Source organism: Octopus sinensis, linkage group LG15 (genome assembly GCF_006345805.1).
Source record: "Octopus sinensis linkage group LG15, ASM634580v1, whole genome shotgun sequence".
Classification (NCBI taxonomy): domain Eukaryota; kingdom Metazoa; phylum Mollusca; class Cephalopoda; order Octopoda; family Octopodidae; genus Octopus; species Octopus sinensis.
This window is the reverse complement of record NC_043011.1, coordinates 52,084,670-52,111,213: the sequence shown is the minus strand read 5'-3', so window position 1 is coordinate 52,111,213 and position 26,544 is coordinate 52,084,670. Positions and strand designations below refer to the sequence as shown.

At 37.8% G+C, this 26,544-nt stretch overlaps 2 protein-coding genes and 1 non-coding gene across 9 annotated transcripts in view; 2 read left to right on the top strand and 1 right to left on the bottom strand.

Moving 5' to 3' along the window:
* The window catches only part of LOC115219640 (band 4.1-like protein 5), a 263,963-nt gene extending 262,110 nt beyond the window's left edge, over window positions 1-1,853 (bottom strand). For all 4 annotated transcript variants that reach the window (XM_029789800.2, XM_029789798.2, XM_029789799.2 and 1 more), the window contains exon 1: window positions 1,421-1,853. In XM_029789800.2, coding sequence (XP_029645660.1) covers window positions 1,421-1,579 — 159 coding nt within the window. In that variant the 5' untranslated portion in view covers window positions 1,580-1,853. The remainder of the gene's footprint in view (window positions 1-1,420) is intronic.
* Window positions 1,854-1,898: 45 nt separating this feature from the next.
* On the top strand, window positions 1,899-25,575 carry LOC115220008 (transmembrane protein 177). Of its 4 annotated transcripts, none has more exons than XM_036509716.1 (3): window positions 1,899-2,015; window positions 20,374-20,577; window positions 24,195-25,575. In XM_036509716.1, the coding sequence occupies exons 2-3, from the start codon at window positions 20,401-20,403 to the stop codon at window positions 24,936-24,938; spliced, it is 921 nt and encodes a 306-aa protein (XP_036365609.1). In that variant the 5' UTR covers window positions 1,899-2,015; window positions 20,374-20,400; the 3' UTR covers window positions 24,939-25,575. The 4 variants fall into 4 exon arrangements, with proteins under 4 accessions (XP_036365609.1, XP_029646170.1, XP_036365610.1 ...); XM_029790310.2 differs by lacking the exon at window positions 1,899-2,015 and adding an exon at window positions 12,369-12,508; XM_036509717.1 differs by lacking the exon at window positions 1,899-2,015 and adding an exon at window positions 12,557-12,676.
* On the top strand, window positions 13,068-13,186 carry LOC115220088. Its single transcript, XR_003882461.1, has one exon. It is a non-coding gene; the product is annotated as a 5S ribosomal RNA (ribosomal RNA).
* Window positions 25,576-26,544: the final 969 nt, after the last annotated feature.

Here is a 26,544-nt window from a genome sequence, read left to right as displayed (position 1 = left end):
GGCGTATTAATTCAGTCTTATTTTATCAAGTATAATATACAAGTGTACATATTAACATAGAACACACCTAAATGAAGTGGATGACTCAGGTGTGTGAGTCTATTCGTGTTTGATTTTATGATGCGACTACGTGTCTACGTATTTGTTTCATAACACACACACACACACAGAGAAAAGGTTGACCAAACTGTCTAGTGAAGGCTAGTAAGCTGTAACCACTAAGTCACTGTCAACCTTTTCTTTGTAAAAATTAATAAATATGGTAATCTACTAGAATGTATTGGGTGAGCCTTCAATTTAATGTTCAGCTGTTTTTATACTTAACTTTACGTACAAGCAAACAATATATATTTTATACCACACACACATATATTTAACAACTTTAGAAAGAGAGAATGAATGACCTATATGTCTTCTCAAGTTTTTAACTACAAATCAATGTTAAATCCTTTCATATAGGACATGTGTGTGTCATAGGTGTGTACGCTTTTCATGTATGAATGTGTATTTATATGTTGGATGTAAGTGACTGTTAGCAGTTGACACAGCTTAATATGACTGCTGCAGTTAATGCAACAGAGCCACAAGTGACAAAAGCATTGGATATTGTGACAGAGATGACATTAACCCATGTAACGTAACGTAAGCCCACTTTTCTGTTATATCGATCTCTTGAATCGATCGGTATGATTCAGCAATGAGACAACTTGACTTGCCCGACTCGAGTCCCTAGTAACATGGCTTCATCGATGTGACATAATCCTTAGTAACCAAGATCAATAGATAGTTATAAAAGTAATGCAACAAACGATTTCTTACTAAAGTACAATAATAACAAAAACAATTGTGAAGATTTATTGGTCAATGTAAGGGGAAAACTCATCTCGGTGAGATTGATACTGGTATATTACAGGTATTTATCGATGCAGGGTAAAAAAGGTTAAGTGGTTCATTGATTTGTGTACGAAATATTTTTCTCACAAAAAGCCGTGTATCTTTGATACAACTACAGCTTGGTGTCCCTTCCTGACTTTGTTTACACGTTTTTTTTTAAATGGATTTAAAAAAGGGCAGAGACACGTTTTTTAAGCTGTAGCTTATGATTAAACTGATAAAATTTAGAGGGGGGAAAAAAGCATTTTAGAGGAGCTTCAGAACGTTGCCGTTACCCCGACGGAGCAGCGAATACTAATCTCCAGTTTATATATAGGCAGAGAAATGGAGAAAGGGAGGGATAAGGGGCTTTTTCTTGCTTTTTTTTTTTTTTTTTTTTGGCAGTAGAGGTAAAAATGAAATTACGACAATCAGGAATCGAAACCGAATCTGCAGACTCGATGTGCTTGACAAACTACAAAGGAAAGTTATACACAAACACATTTATATATATATATATATATTCGTACATATAAAGAAAACTTACACTTATGTCAACAGTATAAACAGTGCCATCCAGAAGAACGACGTTACACGAGAGCTGATTTTTCTTGCGACCAGCCACCTGTCCTCCATCGGTCGTGGTATTACCTCCACCGGGTCGGGTACGTCTCCTACCCGTTAAAAGACGAAAGAATGCCGACATTGCTGCTATCTTTTCAACATAGAAATAACTAGTTAGTGACAGTAATAACAGTAATATTACTACTAATACTATTTAAAGCAACGGAGACTAAGTACAGAGAGAAAGAGAGCTCTGGATGTGCGTGAGAGAGAGAGAGACACACACACACGGCTAGTAAATGTTACTGCATTAAACTTTCATTTATATATATATATATATATATATATATATATATAGTTTCGGGTGTTTTTCCGTGTGTTTATACTGTTGCTTCTTTCTCTCGCTTTTATATATATATATATATATTATATATATATATATATATATATAATATATATATATATATATATATATATATACCCCGGTTAGTGGGTGTATGTCATGGATGAGAAATTCAAACAAAGGTAGACGACAATAATGGGTAATTCAATCAGCTCTCCAAGAGGTTAAGTGTGCTGTAAGTATTTTTTTCCCGGTGATTATCCACGTATTTTCACGTCCTTGGTCTGTGTATGAGTGTATGTGTGTGTGTGTATTTATTTAAATAATTTTCCCTAAACTTTTTCTTCCTACTGAGCAACAACTTCCTACCTCACGATATCTCTTTCTATGTATTTGTGTAATATACACAGTTTGTGTCTGCATAGACATATAGTCGAAGTTTTTTTTAAGGAGGTGGTTCCCCTTATTTTTTCCCCCCTTATATTATTGTAATCACAGTCCACTGCTTTGTAGTATATTAGCTTGTATTTGGTAAATGGTATATGTATATATGGCTAATACTTATAATGGTGTTGTTGCAGTTATTGTCAGCAAGAGTTTACGATTTGTGTCGCTGTCCGTCATGGTAGCGCCTGTAGGCTGATTCGGCTCCGCCACACTAAATCCACAGTACTCGGTTCAGACAGGTGGTGGTGGTGGGGGGCAATTGTCGATACTACTGCTGCTGTTGCTCGCGGTGACTCGGACGAATAAGGAAGGAGGAGGGGAAAGTTGAGCACGAAGCTGATACACAAGAATAAGATAATAACAGCTACAATAGAGTAATAGTAAGAGGATGATGATAGAGTAACAAGAAGCGAAGAAAGGTGCATTTCACACGGGTTTGTGCATGTGTGTGATTATATGCGGGTATATGAAAGCGTGAGTGTGTGTGTGAATCACACACACACACACCTTCTGTCTATCTTTCACGTATATACATTTATTCTTTGTCTCATTTTGTCTTTCTTTACATCTTTTGCTCTCTCTCTCTCTCTCTCCTTTCTTTCTCTGTCGTTGGTTTTTACTCTTTCACCTTTTCTGTTTCCCTACCCTATACTCTTTCTTTTCCTATTTACACTTTTTTCCTCTTTATTCATGTCCCTCACATTTACCCTCCACACTCGCTTTCTTTTTTCTTCTCCGGTTGTCATTGTTTCTCTTTCTCTAACTGTCTTACACGTTCTCTCTCTCTCTCTCTCTTTTCCTTCACGCTTAACTACGCCATTCTTATATCCCAGTCTCTCTCTTTGTCTTTCTGTCTTAACTTATACATAGAATTCCCAACATATTTCTTTACCTCAGTATTTCGTTTATTATTCCTAATATCTATCTATCTATCTATCTATCTATCTATCTATCTATCTATCTATCTATCTATCTGTCTCTATGCCTGTTTGTCAGTCTGTCTGTCTATCTATCTATCTATCTATCTATCTATCTATCTATTTATCTCTGTCTGTCTCTCTCTATCTATCTATTTATCTATCTATCTATCTATTTGTGTCTGTGACGCTATCTATCTGTCTCTGTGTATCTGTCTCTATTTCCAACTATCTGTCTGTCCCCTCTCTCTCTCTCTCTCTCTCTCTCTCTCTATATATATATATATATATATAATATATATATATATATATATATCTATCTATCTGTCTGTCTCTCTATCTATCAGTCTATCTATTTATGTATCTTCCTATCTATCAATCAGCCGACCTATCTGTCTGCTATCAGCCTATCTGTGTCTACCTTCCCTATCCGTCTATATATCTGTCTTTGATTAGCTATCTGTCTATCTATCTATCTATCTATATCTATCTATCTATCTATCTTTGTCTGTCCATCTGTTTATCTATCTATCTGTCTGACTGTCTATTTATCTATCTATCTCTATTTATCTACAGGGTGCTATCAAAAAGTTCCAGGAATAGTTATGCTTAATAAAAGATAACTTATTTACCGAAGTTTTAATATCACCTCCTTCAAAATAGTTACCTTGCACAGCAACGCTGTGGTCCCAGCATTCCTGCCACTTTTGGAATCCAGCTTGGAAGTCGTTTTCCATCAGCAAGTCAGTCAAAGACCTTCTGCAATTCACTCTAGATTACAACAACAGTGTTAAAACAGCAATCTTTGAGCTGCATTTTCGTCTTGGGGAAGAGATGGAAGTCCACAGGGGCTGACGAATACGACGGGTGCAGAATGATGGCATGAGCAAGGAGAATTCAGTGACAGGGTGCATTGTCATCATGAAAGATCCAATTCTTTGTGCTCCACAGATCTGGTCACTTTCACCGAATGTCTCCCTTCAAACACTTCAAAACGTCACAGTAGAACTCTCAATTGATGGTTTGGCCCTGGGAGACAAATTCTTAATGCACAATACCACTATTGATGGTTTGGCCCTGGGAGACAAATTCTTAATGCACAATACCACTATTGATGGTTTGGCCCTGGGAGACAAATTCTTAATGCACAATACCACTATTGATGGTTTGGCCCTGGGAGACAAATTCTTAATGCACAATACCACTATTGATGGTTTGGCCCTGGGAGACAAATTCTTAATGCACAATACCACTATTGATGGTTTGGCCCTGGGAGACAAATTCTTAATGCACAATACCACTATTGATGGTTTGGCCCTGGGAGACAAATTCTTAATGCACAATACCACTATTGATGGTTTGGCCCTGGGAGACAAATTCTTAATGCACAATACCACTATTGATGGTTTGGCCCTGGGAGACAAATTCTTAATGCACAATACCACTATGATGGTTTGGCCCTGGGAGACAATTCTTAATGCACAATACCACTATTGATGGTTTGGCCCTGGGAGACAAATTCTTAATGCACAATACCACTATTGATGGTTTGGCCCTGGGAGACAAATTCTTAATGCACAATACCACTATTGATGGTTTGGCCCTGGGAGACAAATTCTTAATGCACAATACCACTATTGATGGTTTGGACCTGGGAGACAAATTCTTAATGCACAATACCACATTTCCAAGGGTAACACTTGTGGCAGATCTTCTAGATCGCTCATCATTTTCCAGAGATGTTCTTCCACTTTTGAAGTGCCTGCACCACTTGAAACATTGTGTACAACCCATTACCTCATTGCCATAAGCTTGCTGAAGCATGCTCAATGTCTCTCTGTAGCAGACTTCCCAAGTTTAAGGCAAAATTTCACGTTGGCTCTTTGTTTCTGTCCATAACAAAATTGCAGACTACATCATACATGTGATCTCAGAGACACAAATTTCACTACTTGCAAAGTAAACACAGTGATGTCCCTCGGCACACTGCCTCATGAAGGTCCCTGCTACCTCTCCCTGCACATGCAAATGGTTGCTGCAATCAGTTGGTGCAGTACAGAATTGTTTGTTCCTTCTCGAGCCACACCTGACTCATTAGGGCCGGTTTCCTGGTTTCCTTGGCATGTAGGTTCCCCACCTGGATGGGACGCCAGTCTGTTACAGGTGAGCTGCAAGAGGAAAGAGTGAGAGAAAGTTGTGGCGAAAGAGTCAGCAGAAGTTCACCATTACCTTCTGCCGGAGCCTCAAGGAGCTTAAGTGTTTCGCTCATAAACACACACATCGCCCAGTCTGAGATTCAAACGCACGATCCCTCGACCGCGAGTCTGCTGCTCTAACCACTAGACCATGTGCCTCCACACACTACAGAATTAGTTTGGGAAATTTTTTGATACCACCTTGTATCTTTCTATATATATATCTTATCTAGTCTGTCTGCCTACCTATCTATCAATCTGTCTTTTTCTTCTGCCTCTCTCACTTCCACTCTTCTTTCATTCTTTCAATTTATTTCACTCATACTCAACACTATTCCCTCTCTCTCTCTCTCTCTCTCTCTCTCTCTCTCTCTCTCTCTGCCTCCATTCAAACTTTCTTTGTCTCCACCAACTCATACATCAGGAGTTCAATTCCACTGCTGCTGTCACATTCATGTTCTTCAGTCCCAGGTTGTTGCTAATTCAGTAAACCCATGATTAAAAATGTTTCACTTGGTGCTATTCTAATGCACAGACACACTAAATAGTTGTCCAGAGGCACCACTGATCAAGGAAGGAGCTCAATGCAAATTTTTATATGATTTTGTTGTGTAGGACCACCCTCACCATGGCTTATAGACCCAGGTGCCTATTATACAATTTAAGACAGCTTCAGCCTATGCAACAATACCAAAATCTTTAAATATTGTAATATATCAATAAAGCCCAACATCTATCTATCTATCTGAATATTTGTGTCTGTGACTCTATCTGTCTGTCTGTCTGTCTATGTATGTGTATCTGTCAGTCTCTATGTCTAACTGTCTGTCTGTTTCTCTCTCTCTCTCTCTCTCTCTCTAACTACATATAAGATGATGCACAAGCACTTGGCTCTGAGTACACTGAATCTTATTACAGAAACATCTGTAAGCTAATGAAGTTCATTATGCAATTCCTGATCTCTTGTCATTTATCTAATTTCATATTATGCTCTGTACTCACCTGACACGTTATTCTGAAGCATATGTATATTGAGTGCTGACACTAGGTTATTAGTATTGCTAGGCCTAAGCAAAATCTTCAAATAAACATGTACAGGCACATAAATACATATAGGCGTAGGCATGGCTGTGTGGTATGAAAGGCGGCGAGCTGGCAGAATCGTTAGCATGCCGGGCGAAATGCTTAGCAGCGTTTCGTCTGCCGCTACGTTCTGAGTTCAAATTCAGCTGAGGTCGACTTTACCTTTCATCCTTTTGGGGGTTGATTAAATAAGTACCAGTTATGCACTGGGGTGATATAATCGACTTAATCCATTTGTCCGTCTTTGTTTGTCTCCTCTGTATGTAGCCCCTTGTGAGCAGTAAAGAAATAAGAAGCCTATTTCCCAACCACATGGTTCTGGGTTCAGTCCCACTGCATGGAACCTTGGGCAAGTGTCTTTTATTATAGCCTCAAACTGATAAAAGCCTTGTGAGTGGATTTGGTAGACAAAAACTGAAAGAAACCTGTCGTATATACATATGTGTACATATATAAGTGTGTGTGTGTGGTGTGTTTGTCTCCCACCACCACTTGACAACCAGTGTTGGTGTGTTTATGTCCCATAACTTAGCAATTCAGTAAAAGAAATTCATGGAAAAAGTACCAGGGTTAAAAACAAAAATAAGTACTGGCATCAATACATTTGACTACAAAATATTTTTCAAGGCAGTATCCCAGCATGGGATACAAGTAAAGGATACATACACATACGCTCTCATACATACATACATACATACATACATACGTACGTGTGTGTGTGTGACAAAGAACAAATGAGATGAGATTAACTCTAGGGATGGGAGGAATTAGATGCTGTGTGCAAGCGAAAAGCTGCACAGTATGGATATATGATGCATATAAAGGATGTCAGTTGAGTAAAGAAGTGCTAAGCAATCCCAGTGGAAGGAACTTGTGGAAGAATTTGATTGACAAATTCATGAGAAATGGTGAAAGCTAGTCTCAAGAGACTGAACTACAAAACAGAGAGGAAAGAGGATTGTAGTAAAAAGTGAGGTATTTTATTAGAAGGGACCATGCCACAAAAGGGAACTTTAAAATGACGTTCATGGTGATGATGACGTTAACTGAAGAAGCATGTGCAGACAAAAAAAGATGATTTTACCATCAAGTTTCCTGGACCAACCCTAACCTAACCCTAACCCTAACCCTAGCCCTAAAACCCTAACTCTAAAACCTTAAAACCAGTACAAATGCATGAATGATGTCATAAATAACTGTGACAAACGAAAAATACACCGCCGATAGTTGTTGTTGACAAACAACGGCAATAATTTTATTCAGCTGAATACACGTCATTGATTGGTTGAAATTACTGAAATACAAGAACTTTAACGTGAAATAACTTCATAAATATAAGTTTTTCTCAAAAATGCTAAGAGCAAAAGATGTTTTATATGACACATTCTACCAGTGTCCGAAGTTTGAAAGTGTTTAGTTACAAAAAATTATTTTTTAAATCTATAGGTCAAAAGGTAAAGATCCTATATATATATATACTTCATTTTTGTATCTGGTTTGCAAGATTCGTTTTGTGAATTTGAGGGTTGAAACAAATTTTGTTGTGTCTAGAGAGAGTCATTATGCTGATATTATTAACACATCCACTGGTTCAATTCCACTCCTTTATTATTAGTTAATTGGTTAAATATCCAATTAACTAATCAACTGTTTGTTTAATTTGGTTAAACTGTGAATCATTTGTTTTTGACTTACTGGTTAAGCAAATTAAACAATCAATTAGTCAGTTGGATATTTAACACCAATTGACTAATGATAAAGGAATTGGACCAGTGCATGTGTTAATAGTATTGACATGACTTTCCCTAGACACAACATATATATATATATATATATACATATATATATATATATATATATAATTAAAAAGTAAATAAAGTTGGAAAAGGCACAGAAGTATATTTTAGAGAATGTTTAATATTTTTGTTACAGTGAGTGATTTAAAATATAACCGGTTTCAATGTAGCCATCTTATCAAGTATTAGAAAGGATTTTGGGGGAAGTCAGAGAGAAAAGAAAATTTGGGGTTTAACAGTTTGTACCTATATTTGAGTTCTTAGCGACTAAGAACTCATATTTGAGAACAAACTGTTAAACTCCAAATTAAACCCAAGTGTTAAACCCCAAAAATACATACATGTATTTTTGCATGTGTGTATGTATGTATGTATGCCTGTATATATGTAGATACACAGTACCAGTATTGTAACAGTAAACAAGATAATGATGCAGCTGTAATGACAACATAATAGCCGCAGGAGTGACTGTGGTAAGTAGCTTGCTAACCAACCACATGGTTCCGGGTTCAGTCCCACTGCGTGGCATCTTGGGCAAGTGTCTTCTGCTATAGCCCCAGACCGACCGATGCCTTGTGAGTGGATTTGGTAGACGGAAACTGAAAGAAGCCTGTCGTATATATGTATATATATATAAGTGTGTGTGTATATGTTTGTGTGTCTGTGTTTGTCCCCCTAGCATTGCTTGACAACCGATGCTGGTGTGTTTACGTCCCCGTCACTTAGCAGTTCGGCAAAAGAGACCAATAGAATAAGTACTGGGCTTACAAAGAATAAGTCCCGGGGACGATTTGCTCGACTAAAGGCGGTGCTCCAGCATGGCCGCAGTCAAATGACTGAAGCAAGTAAAAGAGTAAGAGTATAATGATCCAACAGACTCTTCATAAAACAACAATCAATATTCCAAATGAACTAAACCAACCAACACCTCCCGACTTCACTGTGAACTCAACTCAAACTAACACACAAACTTCAGTCCGACCGCTACTATTTATAATCACCCAGTCCAGTCTATTTCTTGCAAGGGGGCATCGTGACTCTCATCACAACACAAACCAAAATAAATCTCTTCACCATGGCTTTCTATCAACTCACCTCACCTGTAACTGCATGCATTTTCCCTATATTCCACAACCATGCTTTCCTTAACAACCTCTTCCCCGCTCTGCCGACACCATATTTAATTATTATTTACATAGCTTCATCTACATAAAAATAACAACTTTCCAAACATATTAAACCAAAAAGAACCGAAATAAAGTACAGTCTGAGGGAGGTGAGCAATCCAAAGCTATGAAGTCACTGTGAATTTTTTCTTTGCAAGAGTTAATAAATATGTACTCTACTAAAACATATTGTACAATGCTTCACCTTAATGATAAAACCTGACATAAAAACAAATATTTTATATATGTGTGCATATGTATATATATATATGTATGTGTGTGTGTTTGTGTGTACAGACATGTGTGTATGTATATATATATCTAATATAACACACACATACACATACATATTTATCTTCACTTAAACGTGGATTTTCCATTAGAACAAATTATACTGTAGTAGCTACCATGAGAAAAACTCTCAATATTGGCTTTTGGTGCAAAATCCAGTCTTGTTTATATTACAAGAGGGGAGATAAATCCCTGCCATCTCCAGTGCTGACACCACCAGGTCACGTGGGTTTGACCTTCCTTGGTCTTGTCAATAATGGATGTTCAACCACTAAAGATAGCAGCAACTCATCTCCCCACCAGCAATATATAAAAAAACAGTGCCTGAACAGGTGCTGGTGTTGCGATTCATCAGTGAGCTTCTTAGAAAATATATATTGGTGACATTTAGGCCGATGGCAGCGCGGCCCCGACTGGCTTCTGTGCTGGTGGCACATAAAAAGCACCATCCAAATGTGGCCGTTGCCAGTGCCGCCTTGGCTGGCTTCCGTGCCGGTGGCACGTTAAAATCTCCAACCAATCGTGGCCGATGCCGGACCCCCTTGGCACCTGTGCAGGTGGCACGTAAAAAGCACCCACTACACTCGCGGAGTGGTTGGCGTTAGGAAGGGCATCCAGCTGTAGAAACTCTGCCAGATCAGACTGGAGCCTGGTGCAGCCCCTGGCTTCCAAGACCCCGGTCGAACCGTCCAACCTGTGCTAGCGCGGAAAACGGACATTAAACGATGATGATGATGATGATGATATACAAGTATTAATACTGAGAAGTAATATTTGTCCCCTCTTAAACGTGGAAGCTCCATTAGAACAAGCTACACTGTATTTGATGCCATGAGAGTAACTCTCATATTGACTCTTGGTGCAAATGCACTCTTGTGTTTATTGCTAGCAAGGAAATAAATTCCCACTGTATCCAGTGGAGAAAACTTTCATACATGCACAGGAAAGATGGCATCATCTCCTACCCAAAGGATTTTGCCTATGTGGAATTTGTTTTGGTGAAAAAAAATAAAGTTGTATATTTTTTTTAACACAGCTTATATATATATATGTATGTATGTATGTATGTATGTATGTATGTATGTGTGTGTACGTGTGTGTATGTGTGTTTGCATGTATTGGGTTGTCAGATAAACTTTCTAGGTTTTTTTTCCATTTATTTTAATCTTTCTTTCTCATCAACAGTTTTAACAAATCAGTCAATAATAAATTCACAACTTCTTGCCATCACTCCACTAGCTTGTTCAGCGTTGACAATAGAAATCTTGGCTCAAAGGAGAAATTCATTCAGCCACGTTTTTTGGTTTTTTTAACATCATTTTTGAACAAAGTACTTTACAGAACATTCATTGAATAACATTATAGAAAAGGTTTATTTTTATACTCGTAGCATTTTTTGATAAATGAAGTTATTATCTGTTATTAAATATCTGTTTTTTTATAAACATAAATCTGGCCTCAATATCTTACGCACCCAGTATACACACACACACAGTGTATGGCATTATTTCGCATGATTTGTGCGTGCAGACTGTAGTGAACTTCCTTAGGCAAGGTAGATTACTCTGGTTGTCCAAAACGACTTTAGTTAATCACATCCACACAGGATTAATTCTGTCGGTCGTTATAGGAAGAGCAGTTAGCTGTAAACTCTTTCTCTGATGATCTATGTACAAATATCCGAATGTTCTACCCCCGGGAAAGCACTTGATACACAACAAAGTAGAACACCCTGCTGTATTTGCTTGGTGTTTGTTGAATCGATCGTAAACCCACAGAACACGACTGAGTATGCTATGGTTCTATGGCTATGTTACATACCACCTCTAGCCAGTGTTTATTTGCTGCTTACACTTTTAGATGCGATTAAAGTATAACTAATTCATCTTTATTTTTATGATGGTTGCGCCTGAGCTGGGAGGGGTTTCCTGACTACATGATGATGGACTTTTAGACTGCTATAAGTTCGGAGAGAAACCTTTGTGATATGTGCATGTCGAGCAATGAAACGAGTTTTTATACTAGAGAAAAGTATTTTTATGGCTTACAGTCAATGCAACTTGCGTAACACTCAAGAGAAAGGTCATAGTGGGAACGTCTTTGCCCATGGGTTTTCGCCGTTGGGATTGACCCGAGGTCAAAAGAGCGATGCTCTGCGTGGTCGTTCGAATATCAGCTAAATTTTTCTATAAGCATACCCTACCGTCTGAAAATAGAAATGAAAATAAATAGATATTAAATAAAGCAATTTAAGATTGACTGTATTTGAAAAGATGGGATTGTAGCAGCTGGAATGTCTTTGATTGATCATACATAGGCGTACTCAATGATTGCTGACCTCGGGCTAAACAAGAAAACATCTCTCATTACTTTAAGATAATATTAGTTATTTAATTATTGTTTTAGTGATGTTAAATATTTAGTTCCACCTTTTGCTTCGGCTATAACCTGAATATGTTTTCATATATTAAAAGGGATGCACAGGTAAGGATTTTTCGAGATACGACCCCCACCTCAATATTGACCTAAAACTTCCGAAGTTCAGGTGAGAAAAAATTGGAATGATGAAACTGAAGATTTTGCACCTCTAAAATATATCATACTATTACTTTAATTTAAACTTTTCATAAAATCATTTGAAAAAGCATTTTCTCTGCTCCAAATACTAAATTCACAGTTTTACTGTTGACAGATGCGAAAGTAAGGACTGGCTTTCATTTAGTAAACAAACATGGCAGCGCCCTTGTAAATGGCGTGGTTTTGCAATGTATAACTTAGAGTTTCCTTTCTTTGACGTCGTTATTTGACTTCATTCACTGCTGCTGCTATTATAGTAAGTTGCTTACTCGAGTTTGGTTGTAGTTTTGATGTTGTTGAATATTAATGAAGATGTTATTCAGTTTTCGCCTTGAGTTTGAAGTTGTCATTAACTATTTCCGAAGGTCGAATAAGTGTCATGCCCAAACAAGTGTGCCCTGCCGAATCGAACACACTTGCTTAGGTATGCCGAATCCTTTACAGTTATTAGCCCTCTATCTTTCGTTGAAAGAATTCAATATCTTCTAGTTTCTTGAGCATTAATATGGTAATTTCGGCGGCGGTAAAGAATACGTACACCACCCGTTTTCGGCGTAAAAAACCCCTAACTCTAAACACCGGGTGTACGTATTCTTTACTTTCGCCGTAATTTCTTACGGAGGCACACGACCAGAAATTTGGAAATAAGAGTTTAGTCGATTAAATTGGTTCTAGTAGTTGACATGTACGGTACTATTTAAGAAGATTGGTCCCGGTGCGCGCACTCGCGTAGTCGCGCATCCGTGCTAGCGAGTCGTGACTAGTCGATCCTACAACGACTACCTAGCAAAGTAAATAAAACACAAAATAATATGGCTTATGGCCATATCACGTTGAAAGCATCGGTTCTCGTCCGATCACCGAAGTTAAGCAACATCGAGCCTAGTTAGTACTTAGATGGGTGACCGCTTGGGAAACCTAGGTGCTGTAAGCATTCCCTTCTGTTTAAATGGCGGTGCCCCAGCATGGCCACAGCTCATTAGCTGAAACTGGAAAAATCAAAATCAAATCATATAAAACACAAAAACACAAAGTAAATAATTTTTCTAATCAAAGTAAATAAAATACAAAAACACAAAGTAAGGATCTACTAGTCACGACTAGCGCGCGCCGTTACCACTCTTCTTAAATAGTACCGACATGTACTTTATTTTATCAACCCAGAAACAACGAAAAACAACCACTCTACAGAGTGTACTGGGTGTCTTTTATGTGTCACTGGCACTGGCCACGACTACAATTTCACTTAGGTTGATGTATCTTCTCAAGCACAGAAAATCTTGGTCACTTGTCATCATCTCCATGAGACTTAACAACCCAAAAATGTCCAAAAATTTCAATTGTTTTCATACTGTTTTTTTCCCCAGGTTTCATACCCTTGTTCTTTCCTCTGAGGTATGAAACTTGCAAGAGTCAGTTATTTCAAAACTCATTTTGTCCAATTCAAATCTGTTATGTCATCGAGGTTGATCTGCATTAAAAAAAAAAAAAAACATTAAAACTTTCGCTTTTCATCCACAAAAATATTTCCACTTTTTGACCAACCTCTAAGTAAATACTTTTACTTTGATGGATTTCAAATTGTTTTCACAATTTTTAGACTTTGAATTGCAAACAAAAAATATTTTTGTAATTCTACACACCTCAATTTGGTTGTATCAGTTTCAATAACTATTTCATAACAATTCATTGTCGATAGCTATAAAAACCTTAGATATTTTTATACAAAAATAGTCAAGTCACAATAGTATAAATCAAAATATCCAATGGGGAAATATTTGGTAACAAGAATAAAGAAATCCAATAAATAAATATACACACAGGGTAGACAGACTGTAGACAGTTTATTGGTTTCATCCCCTCTTTTCTTCATAATTGGAATAGATAGTGTGTTTTTGGGGTAGTTGTTGCTTAATAGATTGTTACTGAGCTTGATCATTTCTTCGTGGTGGGTATCACGATCGCTACTTATATTCTTTGCTCGATGTTTTAAGCACTGAGCAATCCCTCTCTTTACACTGTATGGATGGTGGGAATTGAAGTTGAGATATCATCCAGTGAAGGTCGGCTTGTGGTATACGGATGTCCTGAATTCATATTTGGTGCATGTTATTAATACGTCCAGGAATGTTAGCTAATTGTCTTTTTCCTTTTCTATTGTGAAAATACCTTAGGAATGAGAACCCAGGTTCGAAATTTCCCCAAGACACCTGATGAAGGCTGAAGGTTATATCAGCCGAAATGTTGTGTTAACAAGAAACAAGATGAGGACAAATATCCGTCAAATGTAAACAATGTACATAATTCCTCATTTCTTAAATATAGAACTGAACAATACCCATGCCCCTTTATTTTTTCAGAGCCTCAAAGAATGGTGGGAGAAAGGGAGGAATCTATCCTTAAACTGGAGATCTGGCCTTATTGTTTAAAACCTAGTGGTCTCTACTAAAGGCACCCAAGGACCAGTTGATAATGTTAAATTGGGCAACAGATTAAAGATAGTATTCAAGAACATAGGACACAAAGAAATGGAATAAATATCATAAGCTGTCTCATCCAATGTTCTACAATTCACTGTGCAGAGAATTGTAATAGGATATTTCATCTTACAACCTACCAACAACCATACTCATTTGTCATCTTGGTTAAGTTCTTATGCTGGGCAAGAGGTGGGGGTCTGATATTTTGGGACTGACCCTTTGTCTAAAAGGGAAAGGATTTTTCAATTCAGGGTTCAATATCATCATCATCATTATTTAGTGTCCGCTTTCCATGCTGGCATGGGTTGGACGGTGCAACTGGGGTCTGGGAAGCCAGAAGGCTGCACCAGGCCCAGTCTGATCTGGCAATGTTTCTACAGCTGGATGCCCTTCCTAATGCCAACCACTCCATGAGTGTAGTGGATGCTTTTTACGTGCCACCAGCACAGGTGCCAGATGAGGCTGGCAACGGCCACGATCGGATGGTGCTTTTTATGTGCCACCGGCATAGAGGCCAGGCGAAGCTGGCAAACGGCCATGATCGGATGGTGCTTTTTACGTGCCACCAGCATGGAAGCCAGTGAGAATTAGAATATAGCAAGACAGGGTAAGGAGAGAGGGGATGAATATAGGAAATGGATGGAGCTGATGTATAAAATAAAATAAAAATCAACAAGTTCCATATTTGCATTGTTATGACAAAGTTCAATGAGTGTGTGTGAGTGGAGTAATGAATATAATTATATAGATGTGTAGTTAGAAGTTAGTGGGCAGGTGACGAAATTTAGGGTGTGTGCTTATGAGAACACCGAAAATAATTGCATGGGTGTGCTAGATGCAGGGTAAAAGTGCACCAGTGACAATGTTCAGATTGTGTGCTTAGTTGAGTGGAATACCATAGTTTTAATAACAATACACTGTGATTCTGCTCTTAAACCTTTCCGTAAAAATAATAATACAGAATCAGAAATACTAAATTTCTAAATCTCTCGTAGAGACATGTACGGTGGTGGGGCGATAGAATGGTTGTATACTGTCAATCTAACACGAACGTGACAATAGGTGGGGGTACACCACCGCTGTTTAGCCCTAGGAAGCATCGACGCCTCCTGATGGCTTTGACACATTTTTCCTGTGTTCTTATATACATTTACGAAGGGAAGACAAATACCCCCAGCTGCCTGGGCTGCATCTAGGGACACGTGTTTCAGGATGATTGTCCTTCGTCGGACAATAATACAGAGCTCTTTGTTAAATTTTTCAAATTAATCGACAGTTCTGCTCTTTAAATCTCACCATATTTTTTATTTTATCTATCTTTTACTTGTTTCACTCATTAGACTGTGACCATGCTGGGGCACTTCCTTAAAGGGTTGTGGTTGAATCAATTGACCCCACAACTTTTAAGCTTGGTACTTATTCCATCGATCTCCTTTTGCCAAACCACTTAGTTACAGAGATGTCTGTCCCCCACCACCAGATGTCAAGTGGTGGTGGGGGACAGACAAACACATTTCAGTTTCCGTCTACCAAATCCAGACACAAAGCTTTGGGTGGCACGGGTACCACGCAGTGGAACTGAACTCAAAATCATGTCGTTTGAAAGCAAATTTCTTTCTACACAGCCACACGTAAAAATAATTTCCTATTGCCTTGGTATTTTTTATTTACGAAAGGAATCCCTGAAAAACAATATTCCAAGAATTAACATTTACCTTTTTTTTTTTTGGTTTCCGAATCATTAATTCTGATTTTGGTATTAAAAGGGTTAATTATAAATTAACAATTGATATAAAAATGCTCTGTTACGGGTTAGTAGTAAGGATTTGAAAATTTCTATGGAAAATCATTTCCTTGGGAAAGTCCATCTAGAGTTGTCCCCCCTTATAGAAAATTTTTAGCCTATCTTGAAATATAAAAGTAAAGTTGTGTGTCTGTCTCCTACGATTTAGATTCCTAACTACTCCCACATTTTGCGGTTTAGTTTAACCAAAACCGGGTATCTTATAGTCGTGATTCATATCGAGCCCTTCTGGGTATTAGCGCGCGTCTACGATTTAAAAAAAAATTTACCATCATTTTTTTCCATTTTAATGCATTTTTTCGCTATTATATAAGGGAAGTAACTCTCTAAAAATGTCTACGATGAGTCAACGATTTAAAAAAAAATTTACCATAATTTTTTTGCTATTTTTTGGCTATAACTCTCTAAAAATGCTTATATAGTTATTTCCCTTACAAACCCGAGCAACGCCAGGCGATGCTGCTAGTCTTATACAAGCTGGTAGTCCTGTGTTGTGAATTATCAGATTTGTTCTTGTCTGATAAGATAACTTGCAGTATCTGTTGTGGCACTTTGTGTTTTAAGTTTAAATTATGCCTCTTTGCGGTGAGGAACGGAGCATTCAAGCCCTAGCTAACAGTGACAGACCTCCAATATCAGGCAGATTATTTATTATTATTTTTTTCAATTATGGCTGGTTTCCAACCTGAGCTGTTACTGGAAAGAACAGTAAGAATGCAGTGGGTTTGGGTTTGGCACCTGTGTAGCAGACAGGTGTCTATAAATGCAATTGCGTGTATGAATATATATATATATATATGTGTGTGTGTGTGTGTTCGTGTGTTGGAGCGGCTGTGTGGTAAGTAGCTTGCTTACGAACCACATGGTTCCGAGTTCAGTCCCACTACGTGGCACCTTGGGCAAGTGTCTTCTACTAGAGCCTCGGGCTGACCAAAGTCTAGTGAATGGGTTTGGTAGACGGAAACTGAAAGAAGCCCGTCATATATATGTATATGTATGTGTGTCTGTGTTTGTCCCCCCAACATCGCTTGACAACCGATGCTGGTGTGTTTACGTCCCTGTAACTTAGCAGTTCGGCAAAAGAGACCAATAGAATAAGTACTAGGCTTACAAAGAATAAGTCCTGGGGTCGATTTGCTTGACTAAAGGCGGTGCTCCAGCATGGCCGCAGTCAAATGACTGAAACAAATAAAAGAGTACACACACACATATATATATACATCCACAACTTTAAAGAGGCAATTTATGTTTTGTTATTTTGACTCTGTATAAGCCTATCTCAAATCTCATTGAGAGATTCAAAAGAGAAAACAAGTGATAGGTTTATAATTTATTGGTGATGTCTATTAGTTACAGGAAGTAAAAACAATTGGCTATATTTTGGTAGAGCTTAGTAACTAGAATTATTTCTACTTCTTATAACAAACAAGCCTTTTTGCCATTTATAAGCCAAAAATAATGTGGCCCATCCAAGTGGGCAAACATTCATCTTCTCAACACAAACAAAAATCCACTGATAATTACCATATTAACTCCTTTATTTATTTATTTATTTATTTAGTCATTTGTTCTCTCTCAAACAGTAATACTCACCTATCTTATGGTTGACCGTTAAGTCAAACCTTCAGTGTTAAATGTTACACGCTGACCTTTAATCAAAATCTCTCTTGTCTACAATGAAACGTGAACCTTGTGTCAGTTAGCTAATTTTATTCCTCTTGTCAAATAGGAGCCAACTTTCACAAAGAAATTTATCACTTGAAGGCCAAGATGTCATCATGTTGGGTGGATTATCCTTCTTCATCTTCATGCTGTTGTTGTTGTGGTTGATGTAGGCTTATTTGGCCAGCAACTTGTGTTGTGGGTTTTAACACTTCCAACCAATTTCAAGTTATTTCATGTTCATGGGAAAAACTTTTTGTTTTCAATAGTTGTTATTTTTTTTGTTTTTTGTACTGTTAACTTCATCAGTAGAAATGGAAGCAGCTAAATGACCTAAATGTGCAACATTAAATATATGTGTCAGTGGCCTTGTGATTAAGAATGTTACTACCATTAGTTTAAATATAACAGTCCCAAATTCAAATCTAATTTAGTACTATATATATATATATGTGTGTATGTATATATATATATATATACTATGTCAGGTCACTTTCGAGTGCTACTGGTAACATGTAACCCAGTACAACCTGTTGCATGGTCGGGTCGTCGGCGACTAAACCGGCAACCCCACTAAGCCTTGCTTGGTGAGGAGGGTGTTTATTGGACACCCTGCAGAATGAAAAACAAAACCCGTCAAAGGGCGGAGGAACTCTTGAGAGTCAACGGCCATCCAATAAATGTCTTTGTTAGGGCATCCTTCTAGGAGAAGGTAACTCAGGTAACTGGGATAACTCCGATATAAAACCTGTGGTTACTGATGATGTTGACTTGTTCTTCTTTTCGGATTATGGCTGCTGTTGCTTAGTGAGTGGGATTGACTCAGTGCACAGCATTTCCTCACTTTAAAAAAAAAAATCTTCTTGCACAGGCATTGCATGATAACAACATTGATTAAGCTTCATGCAATGGCCATACTTGATAACGAGGGGGCAGCCACCATATACATATATACATACAAACACACACATTCTTTTACTTGTTTCAGTCATTTGTCTGTGACCATGCTGGACCACTGCCTTTAGTCGAGCAAATCGACCCCAGGAATTATTCTTTGTAAGCCTAATACTTATTCTATCGGTTTTGATGATGATCACATGTAGGCATAGGAGTGGCTGTGTGGTAAGTAGCTTGTTTACCAACCACATGGTTCCGGGTTCAGTCCCACTGCATGGCACCTTGGGCAAGTGTCTTCTACTATAGCCTCGGGTCGACCAAAGCCTTGTGAGTGGATTTGGTAGACGGAAACTGAAAGAAGCCCGTCATATATATGTATATGTGTGTATGTATATGTTTGTGTGTCTGTGTTTGTCCATCCAACATCGCTTGACAACCGATGCTGGTCTGTTTACGTCGCCGTAAATTAGCGGTTCGGCAAAAGAGACCGATAGAATAAGTACCAGGCTTACAAAGAATAAGTCCTGGGGTCGATTTGCTCGACTAAAGACGGTGCTCCAGCATGGCCGCAGTCAAATGACTGAAACAAACACACACACACATCCACAAAGGTTTCTGGTGTGACATTTGCCAGTGACAACTGTTACACTTTAAACTACCCCCATCCCCTCATCATTTTTATTTATATACACTCTATTACTACTCCCCACCACCACCATGACTGCTTCTCACTTCAACACAGCCGTTGTATGTAATAAGTAAGTTGCCGTCATCTCAAGTTTTGTTATTATCCATCCACCATTGCTCCTGTCTTGAGATTTCATTAAAATAGGAGACATTGCCTCACTCAAGGGACATTTTTCTTTCTCCTTGTAGCCAGTGTTATCTTTAGATTGATCTTGTCATTTCACAGCTGTGCAAAATCTTGCCACATATTGAAGCAGGGAACTGATGCCTTTGACAGACAAATTCCAAGCCTGCTTTTCTGTTGACTGGTTTGTTGAAACTGTCTAGAAATGTAATTTTTCTCCCAAGATGGCAGAAATGGTAACATACCAGACTTAAGTTTATTATATATTTGTAGCTGGTTAACAACAGTGCTTTTGGGTGTAGGTTTTCAATCAACCAATCACTTGCTCATCGTATTTTTAACAGTGACTAGGGGATGTCTCTGGAACTCGGGAGGGAACAAATCCCACAGAGGGTATTTTTATTAGAAAGCAACAGTTTGGGTTTGGTTTTTCATCTTTAATTGCTGTTTTCTTTCTACCATTTCAGCTGAGTAAAATCAAGAATCTTTAGAAGATGGCATCAAATACTTTTCGCAGCCAGGCCATTGCTGCAGTTGTTGTCTCCGTCACAGCTGTCATCAAAGCCATTCCTGAGACTTTGGGAATTACCAAATACAAAGAATTTTTCCAGTTCTATGATGCAACAAAACCAAAACCAATAGACGATGACACCAATGAACTTATAGAAGAGGTAGGTTTCTCTGTAAGACCTGCAGCTAGGCTCTCTTCTTTTCTTCTTCCTCCACTCACTCCCCTTCCCCTCCTCTTTTTCTTATTGAGTCAAAAAAGTAAAACACCAGTCAATTACTAGGATCACTAATTGTCCTCTCTCTCTCTCTCCACAAAAATTACTGGCCTTGTGCCTATAATAAAAAAAAGAAGAGGATTATTGTTGTTATTTTATTGTCTTTGCACAATTTCTAATGCTGGAGATGTACTACGGTGTGAGCTGTTCACTACCAGTGAACTAAGGTAACACCCTTTAGTTTTCAAGCACCATCCAGAGTATTCAAGCAATTCCAAGCAGTGCTGTTTTCTGCAATTGCTCCAACCTTATTGCAGCCCCTATTTGTTCCATGTACTTCTCAAGATTTTTACTCACTGTTCCCAGGGCTCCAACAATTATTGGTACTACTACCACCTTTTTCAGCAACCACAACTGCTTAACCTCCCAAGCTAACCTGTCGTGTCTATCAACTTTTCTTTCTTCCTTATCACATACCCTGTTGTCAGCTGGGCATTCTATATCTATGACCCAGCATCGTTTGCTTTCTTTCTCAATTAACACTATGTCTGGTTTCCTTTTCTATCTCATGGTCACACTGAATCATAAAATCCCATTGGATTTTTGCATTATCATATTCAATGATGTCTTTGGGTTTATGTTCGTACCACTTTTCTCCTCTGTCAAGTCCATATTTGTTGCAAAGTGTCCAATGGACAATCCTTGCTTTGTTGTTATGACATCTCTTATATTCTTTCTGGGCTAGTGGCATACATTATTGACTGGTAATATGCCATACGGTTTCACCATTTCGTCCAAAAATTCTGCACTTATCACTTTCAGATGTGTTGTCTATTCTGTATTTGATGTAATTGGTTATTAATGCTTGCTCTTGGGCAGCACAGATTAGAGCCTTTGTTTCTGGTTTTAAATCACTTTTAATCATCCATAGCCATCTTTTTTCTCTGTCTGTTCTATCTTCAACATCCCTATGAAATTGTCCCTGCATTCTTTTCTTTATCCACCTATTTTCAGTTTCATTCATTCTCAACTGCTTGTACAGTACTTTATCTTTACAATCTTCCTTCCTATTGTTATTATCATTATCATTATTATTATTAAAATAAGTACCAGTTGAACACTGGGGTCAATGTAATCAGCTATCCCCTCCCCCAAAATTAGAAAGAATTCTTTTTTTTTTCTGTCGTTGATGTTCAGTGAGATCGTAGATGGTGGGGTTCCTCGATTATCCTTAGAGGCCCTCCTGTACCAGGAGGACTACATCACTATCATTTTTTTCTTCCATTGTATATTGTGTATACTTTCCTTTTTTTTGTTTATTGTATACTGTATATACTTCCTTTTTCTATCATTTCATTATATGTAAAACCCCACACCTTATGCCTGTCTTTGTATTGTCCTCCTCATCTTTTGCCCTGGTGGCAAATAAAAGAAATTATTATTATTATTATTGTTATTAAAGCTGCAAGCTAACAGAATCATTAGAATGCTGGACAAAATGCTTAGTGTGTTTTGTCCGTCTTTACATTCTGAATTCAAATTCCACCAAGATCGACTTTGCCTTTCATCCTTTCAGAGTTGGGGGTTGATGCAGTCAACTAGCCCACTCTTACAGGGTTTCAGGTTTAATGCTTGTAGAAGAAAGGAATTACTATTATAAAGATAGGGAACTGGCAGGATTGCTAGCATGCCGGACAAAATGCTTAGTGGAATTTCTTCCAGCTTTATGTTCCAAGATCAAATTCTGTTGATGTGGTCTTTGCTTTTCATCTTTCTCAAAATTGCTGGCCTTGTGTCAAATTAGAGTATTCAAGTGATTCCTCAAAATTGCTGGCCTTGTGTCAAATTAGAGTATTCAAGCAATTATTCAAGTGATTCCTCAAAATTGCTGGCCTTGTGTCAAATTAGAGTATTCAAGCAATTATTCAAGTGATTCCTCAAAATTGCTGGCCTTGTGTCAAATTAGAGTATTCAAGCGATTATTCAAGTGATTCCTCAAAATTGCTGGCCTTGTGTCAAATTAGAATATTCAAGCAATTATTCAAGTGATTCCTCAAAATTGCTGGCCTTGTGTCAAATTAGAGTATTCAAGCGATTATTCAAGTAATTCCTCAAAATTGCTGGCCTTGTGTCAAATTAGAGTATTTAAGCGATTATTCAAGTGATTCCTCAAAATTGCTGGCCTTGTGTCAAATTAGAGTATTCAAGCAATTATTCAAGTGATTCCTCAAAATTGCTGGCCTTGTGTCAAATTAGAGTATTCAAGCAATTATTCAAGTAATTCCTCAAAATTGCTGGCCTTGTGTCAAATTAGAGTATTTAAGCGATTATTCAAGTAATTCCTCAAAATTGCTGGCCTTGTGTCAAATTAGAGTATTTAAGCGATTATTCAAGTGATTCCTCAAAATTGCTGGCCTTGTGTCAAATTAGAGTATTCAAGCAATTATTCAAGTGATTCCTCAAAATTGCTGGCCTTGTGTCAAATTAGAGTATTTAAGCGATTATTCAAGTGATTCCTCAAAATTGCTGGCCTTGTGTCAATTAGAGTATTCAAGCAATATTCAAGTGATTCCTCAAAATTGCTGGCCTTGTGTCAAATTAGAGTATTTAAGCGATTATTCAAGTGATTCCTCAAAATTGCTGGCCTTGTGTCAAATTAGAGTATTCAAGCAATTATTCAAGTGATTCCTCAAAATTGCTGGCCTTGTGTCAAATTAGTATTTAAGCGATTATTCAAGTGATTCCTCAAAATTGCTGGCCTTGTGTCAAATTAGAGTATTCAAGCAATTATTCAAGTGATTCCTCAAAATTGCTGGCCTTGTGTCAAATTAGAGTATTCAAGCAATTATTCAAGTAATTCCTCAAAATTGCTGGCCTTGTGTCAAATTAGAGTATTTAAGCGATTATTCAAGTGATTCCTCAAAATTGCTGGCCTTGTGTCAAATTAGAGTATTCAAGTGATTCCTCAAAATTGCTGGCCTTGTGTCAAATTAGAGTATTTAAGCAATTATTCAAGTGATTCCTCAAAATTGCTGGCCTTGTGTCAAATTAGCAAGTGGCAAGCTGGCAGAATTGTTATCAGGCTGGACAAATTGCTTAGCAGCATTTTGTCTGTCTTTATGTTCTGGGTTCAATTCCACCAAGTTGTTAAAACAAGTACCAGTCAAGTGTAATCGACTTACCCCTCCTCCGAAATTGCTGGCCTTGTGCCAAAATTTGAAATCATCATTGTTATTACTATTAAGGTGGCAAGTTGGTAAAATTGTTAGCATGCTGGACAAAATGCTTTGCAGTATTCTGTCTATCTTTACATTCTGGGTTCAAATTCCACCAAGGTTGACTTTGCCTTCCATCTTTTCGGGGTCAATAAAATAAGTACCAGTTGAGTAACTGAGTCAATGTGATTTACTTGCACCCTTCCCCAAAATTGTAAGCCTTGTGCCTATAATAGAAGCAGTTATTATTATTATCATTATGATTATTATTATTTTGTTCAAATGTTTTGTTGTCGTTGTTTTTTGGCATTTATTCAATGTTTTTATTTCTCTTCTTTGTCTTTACAGACACTTTTCAAAATAAACCTTGATCCTCATTTGGAGAGTAGACTTGAAATGTTTGTTAACTATGGCCAGGACGTCATTCACAAAGGTAGTTTAAACATGAAGAGTGGTGCCATAGTCGGCCTCCCGATCTTCTTCAGCTACAAACAATTGTCAGACATCCATACAACACACCTAAAGCTGAAAAACAAATCTATTGATTGGAATACTGAAAATGGACAGAAATTTTCAAATTCTATAATTATGAGCGACAAAGCTAAAAAGTTTGCTATTGCACGAGAAATTTATTATGCTGCAGACCACAGCATCTCCATTGATTGCAGTCTATTGGTGTTCAACATGAGTGCATTTTATTGTGCTTATTTTGCAATGGATGGCCTTTATCGCCTCAATCATAGGATGAAGTGGTTTGGCAAGATTTTCCTGGCTAGTTCCTTCTACTTTATGGCCTTAGGAAGCTACTTATTTATGCATGATATTTACCAGCGCCGGAGAGACCAGCATGCCGATTCGAAAGCTGCAAAATTAGGGAAGGATTATATTGAAGGCGGAATAGAATTTTATAACTTGTTGCTGCAAAGAAATGCAGCATTGTATGCTTTGCTTGGTGAAGATGGCAAGAAAATTTACACACCATTTGGCAACACAAAGATTTCTGTTCGAATGAAATCTCTACCAATGACTGCTCGAAGAGATTTTATGAAGGAAACTCTCGCTAAAGAATCAGAGGAGAAACTGAAGAGTTGATGTTGATCCAATTATTTTGAAATTAATAATAAAATTTTTTAAAAAATGAAGTATCTTGGAAACATGTCAGGTTGAGAAAGCATCCGAGACAAGAACTTTTGGTGTTTTATTTTAACCCATTCACTACCATAATGTTCCCTACTTGGATCTCTGCTGTTCATTCATTTCGCATTCATTTTTCTATGGTAACATGAGTAAGATGAACACTTATTATTGAAGTATTATTTTACAGCTGATATCGTTCTTGTTACTAGCCCATATCTGTGTTTCATGTAAGAGACTTCTTTTGTTTCACTCATCTGAAAGTGCTGAACTTGTGAACAAGAAATTTCACTAACTTACACTGTTTGTAGCTCAACACTTTCATGCAAAGGAGAGACCATAAACATTCAGACAGAGACACATGGCCATGCCTACACAGACATAGATATTTATTATACATATGACAGGTTTCCATACAGTTTCCATCCATCCTGTCCACACACAGGGCATTGTTTGCTTTTGGGCTACAGAAGATGCATTCCTAACATGCCATACATAGTGAGATAGAATTCCTTGTCAGCTTAAAATATCTCATTTCAAGTCTGTCATTTTCCCATGTATTAACTACTGAATAAATTTTACTTAACTTAGTAAATATGGCAGTATGCGGGTTATTGAACTCATGTTACTTACAAGAGTCTCTTGGGGAGTCAAACTAAAGGGACATGCAGTAATTTATCAGGGAGTTAAAGAGACAAACAGTAGATTGTTGAGAAGATAAAATAAAGGGACATAGTAGTCTGTTGGGGAATTGAACAAAAGGGACCTACAATAATTTATTAGGGAGCTAAATTAAAGAGGCATACAGTAGTCTGTTGAGATAAAATAGAAGTAAATGTTATCTGCTGTTAGATTCAGAAGGTTAGAAAGAAATGAAGTGTTGCATCATCTGTGTGGGGGTGGGCATTGTTGGAGTTGACGGTAAGTCATTGATGTGCCAGAGGAAAAGTGTTATGGAGCAAAACTGAACCTTGAGGTTACACAAGGTTTGATAAAACACAACCAACAATGGTGCAATCTGCTGGGAGGTCACTAATGTGAGAAAGAAATGAAGCCTGCAGGTGGACAGTTTTTTCAGATGATTTGCATATAAAAGACATGGCTTGAATGCATTACTGATCTGCTAATGTCAAGTGTAACAATACTGTTTCACCAAAATTCTCAAAAGAAGGGGTTCACTGGTGAATAACATAGGAGATAAGTTTTCAATAAATCTGGTTTCATGAAAGTCATATTAGAGATGAGTAAGGCAGGAGAGATTCATGTTGCTATTAATGGCTGTTTCCATCAACATTAAGTACTGGAAATGAATGTGATAGGCTGATAGCCCCACAATGACTAAAGCCATGTTAGTAGATTTGGTAGACAGAAGCTGAAAGAAGCCCATCACATATATATATATATATATATATATGCTGAGATCTCCTCTGGTCATGACTGACCATGGGATTGCACTTAGAAAGTTACCCTCCCAGGTGAGGTTGTTTATGGAAGACCAGCAGTCGCCCATGCATACCGGCTTCCCCTCTCCACGCCACCAGTATTATCCAAGGGAAAGGCAAAG

What these genes read in the sequence shown, in the direction of transcription:
- LOC115220008 (XM_036509716.1), top strand. Translation starts at nt 20,401, where the DNA reads ATGGCATCAAATACTTTTCGCAGCCAGGCCATTGCTGCAGTTGTTGTC. An exon ending in CCAATGAACTTATAGAAGAG is followed by an intron (nt 20,578 to 24,194) that starts GTAGGTTTCTCT and finishes TTGTCTTTACAG; the next exon opens with ACACTTTTCAAAATAAACCT.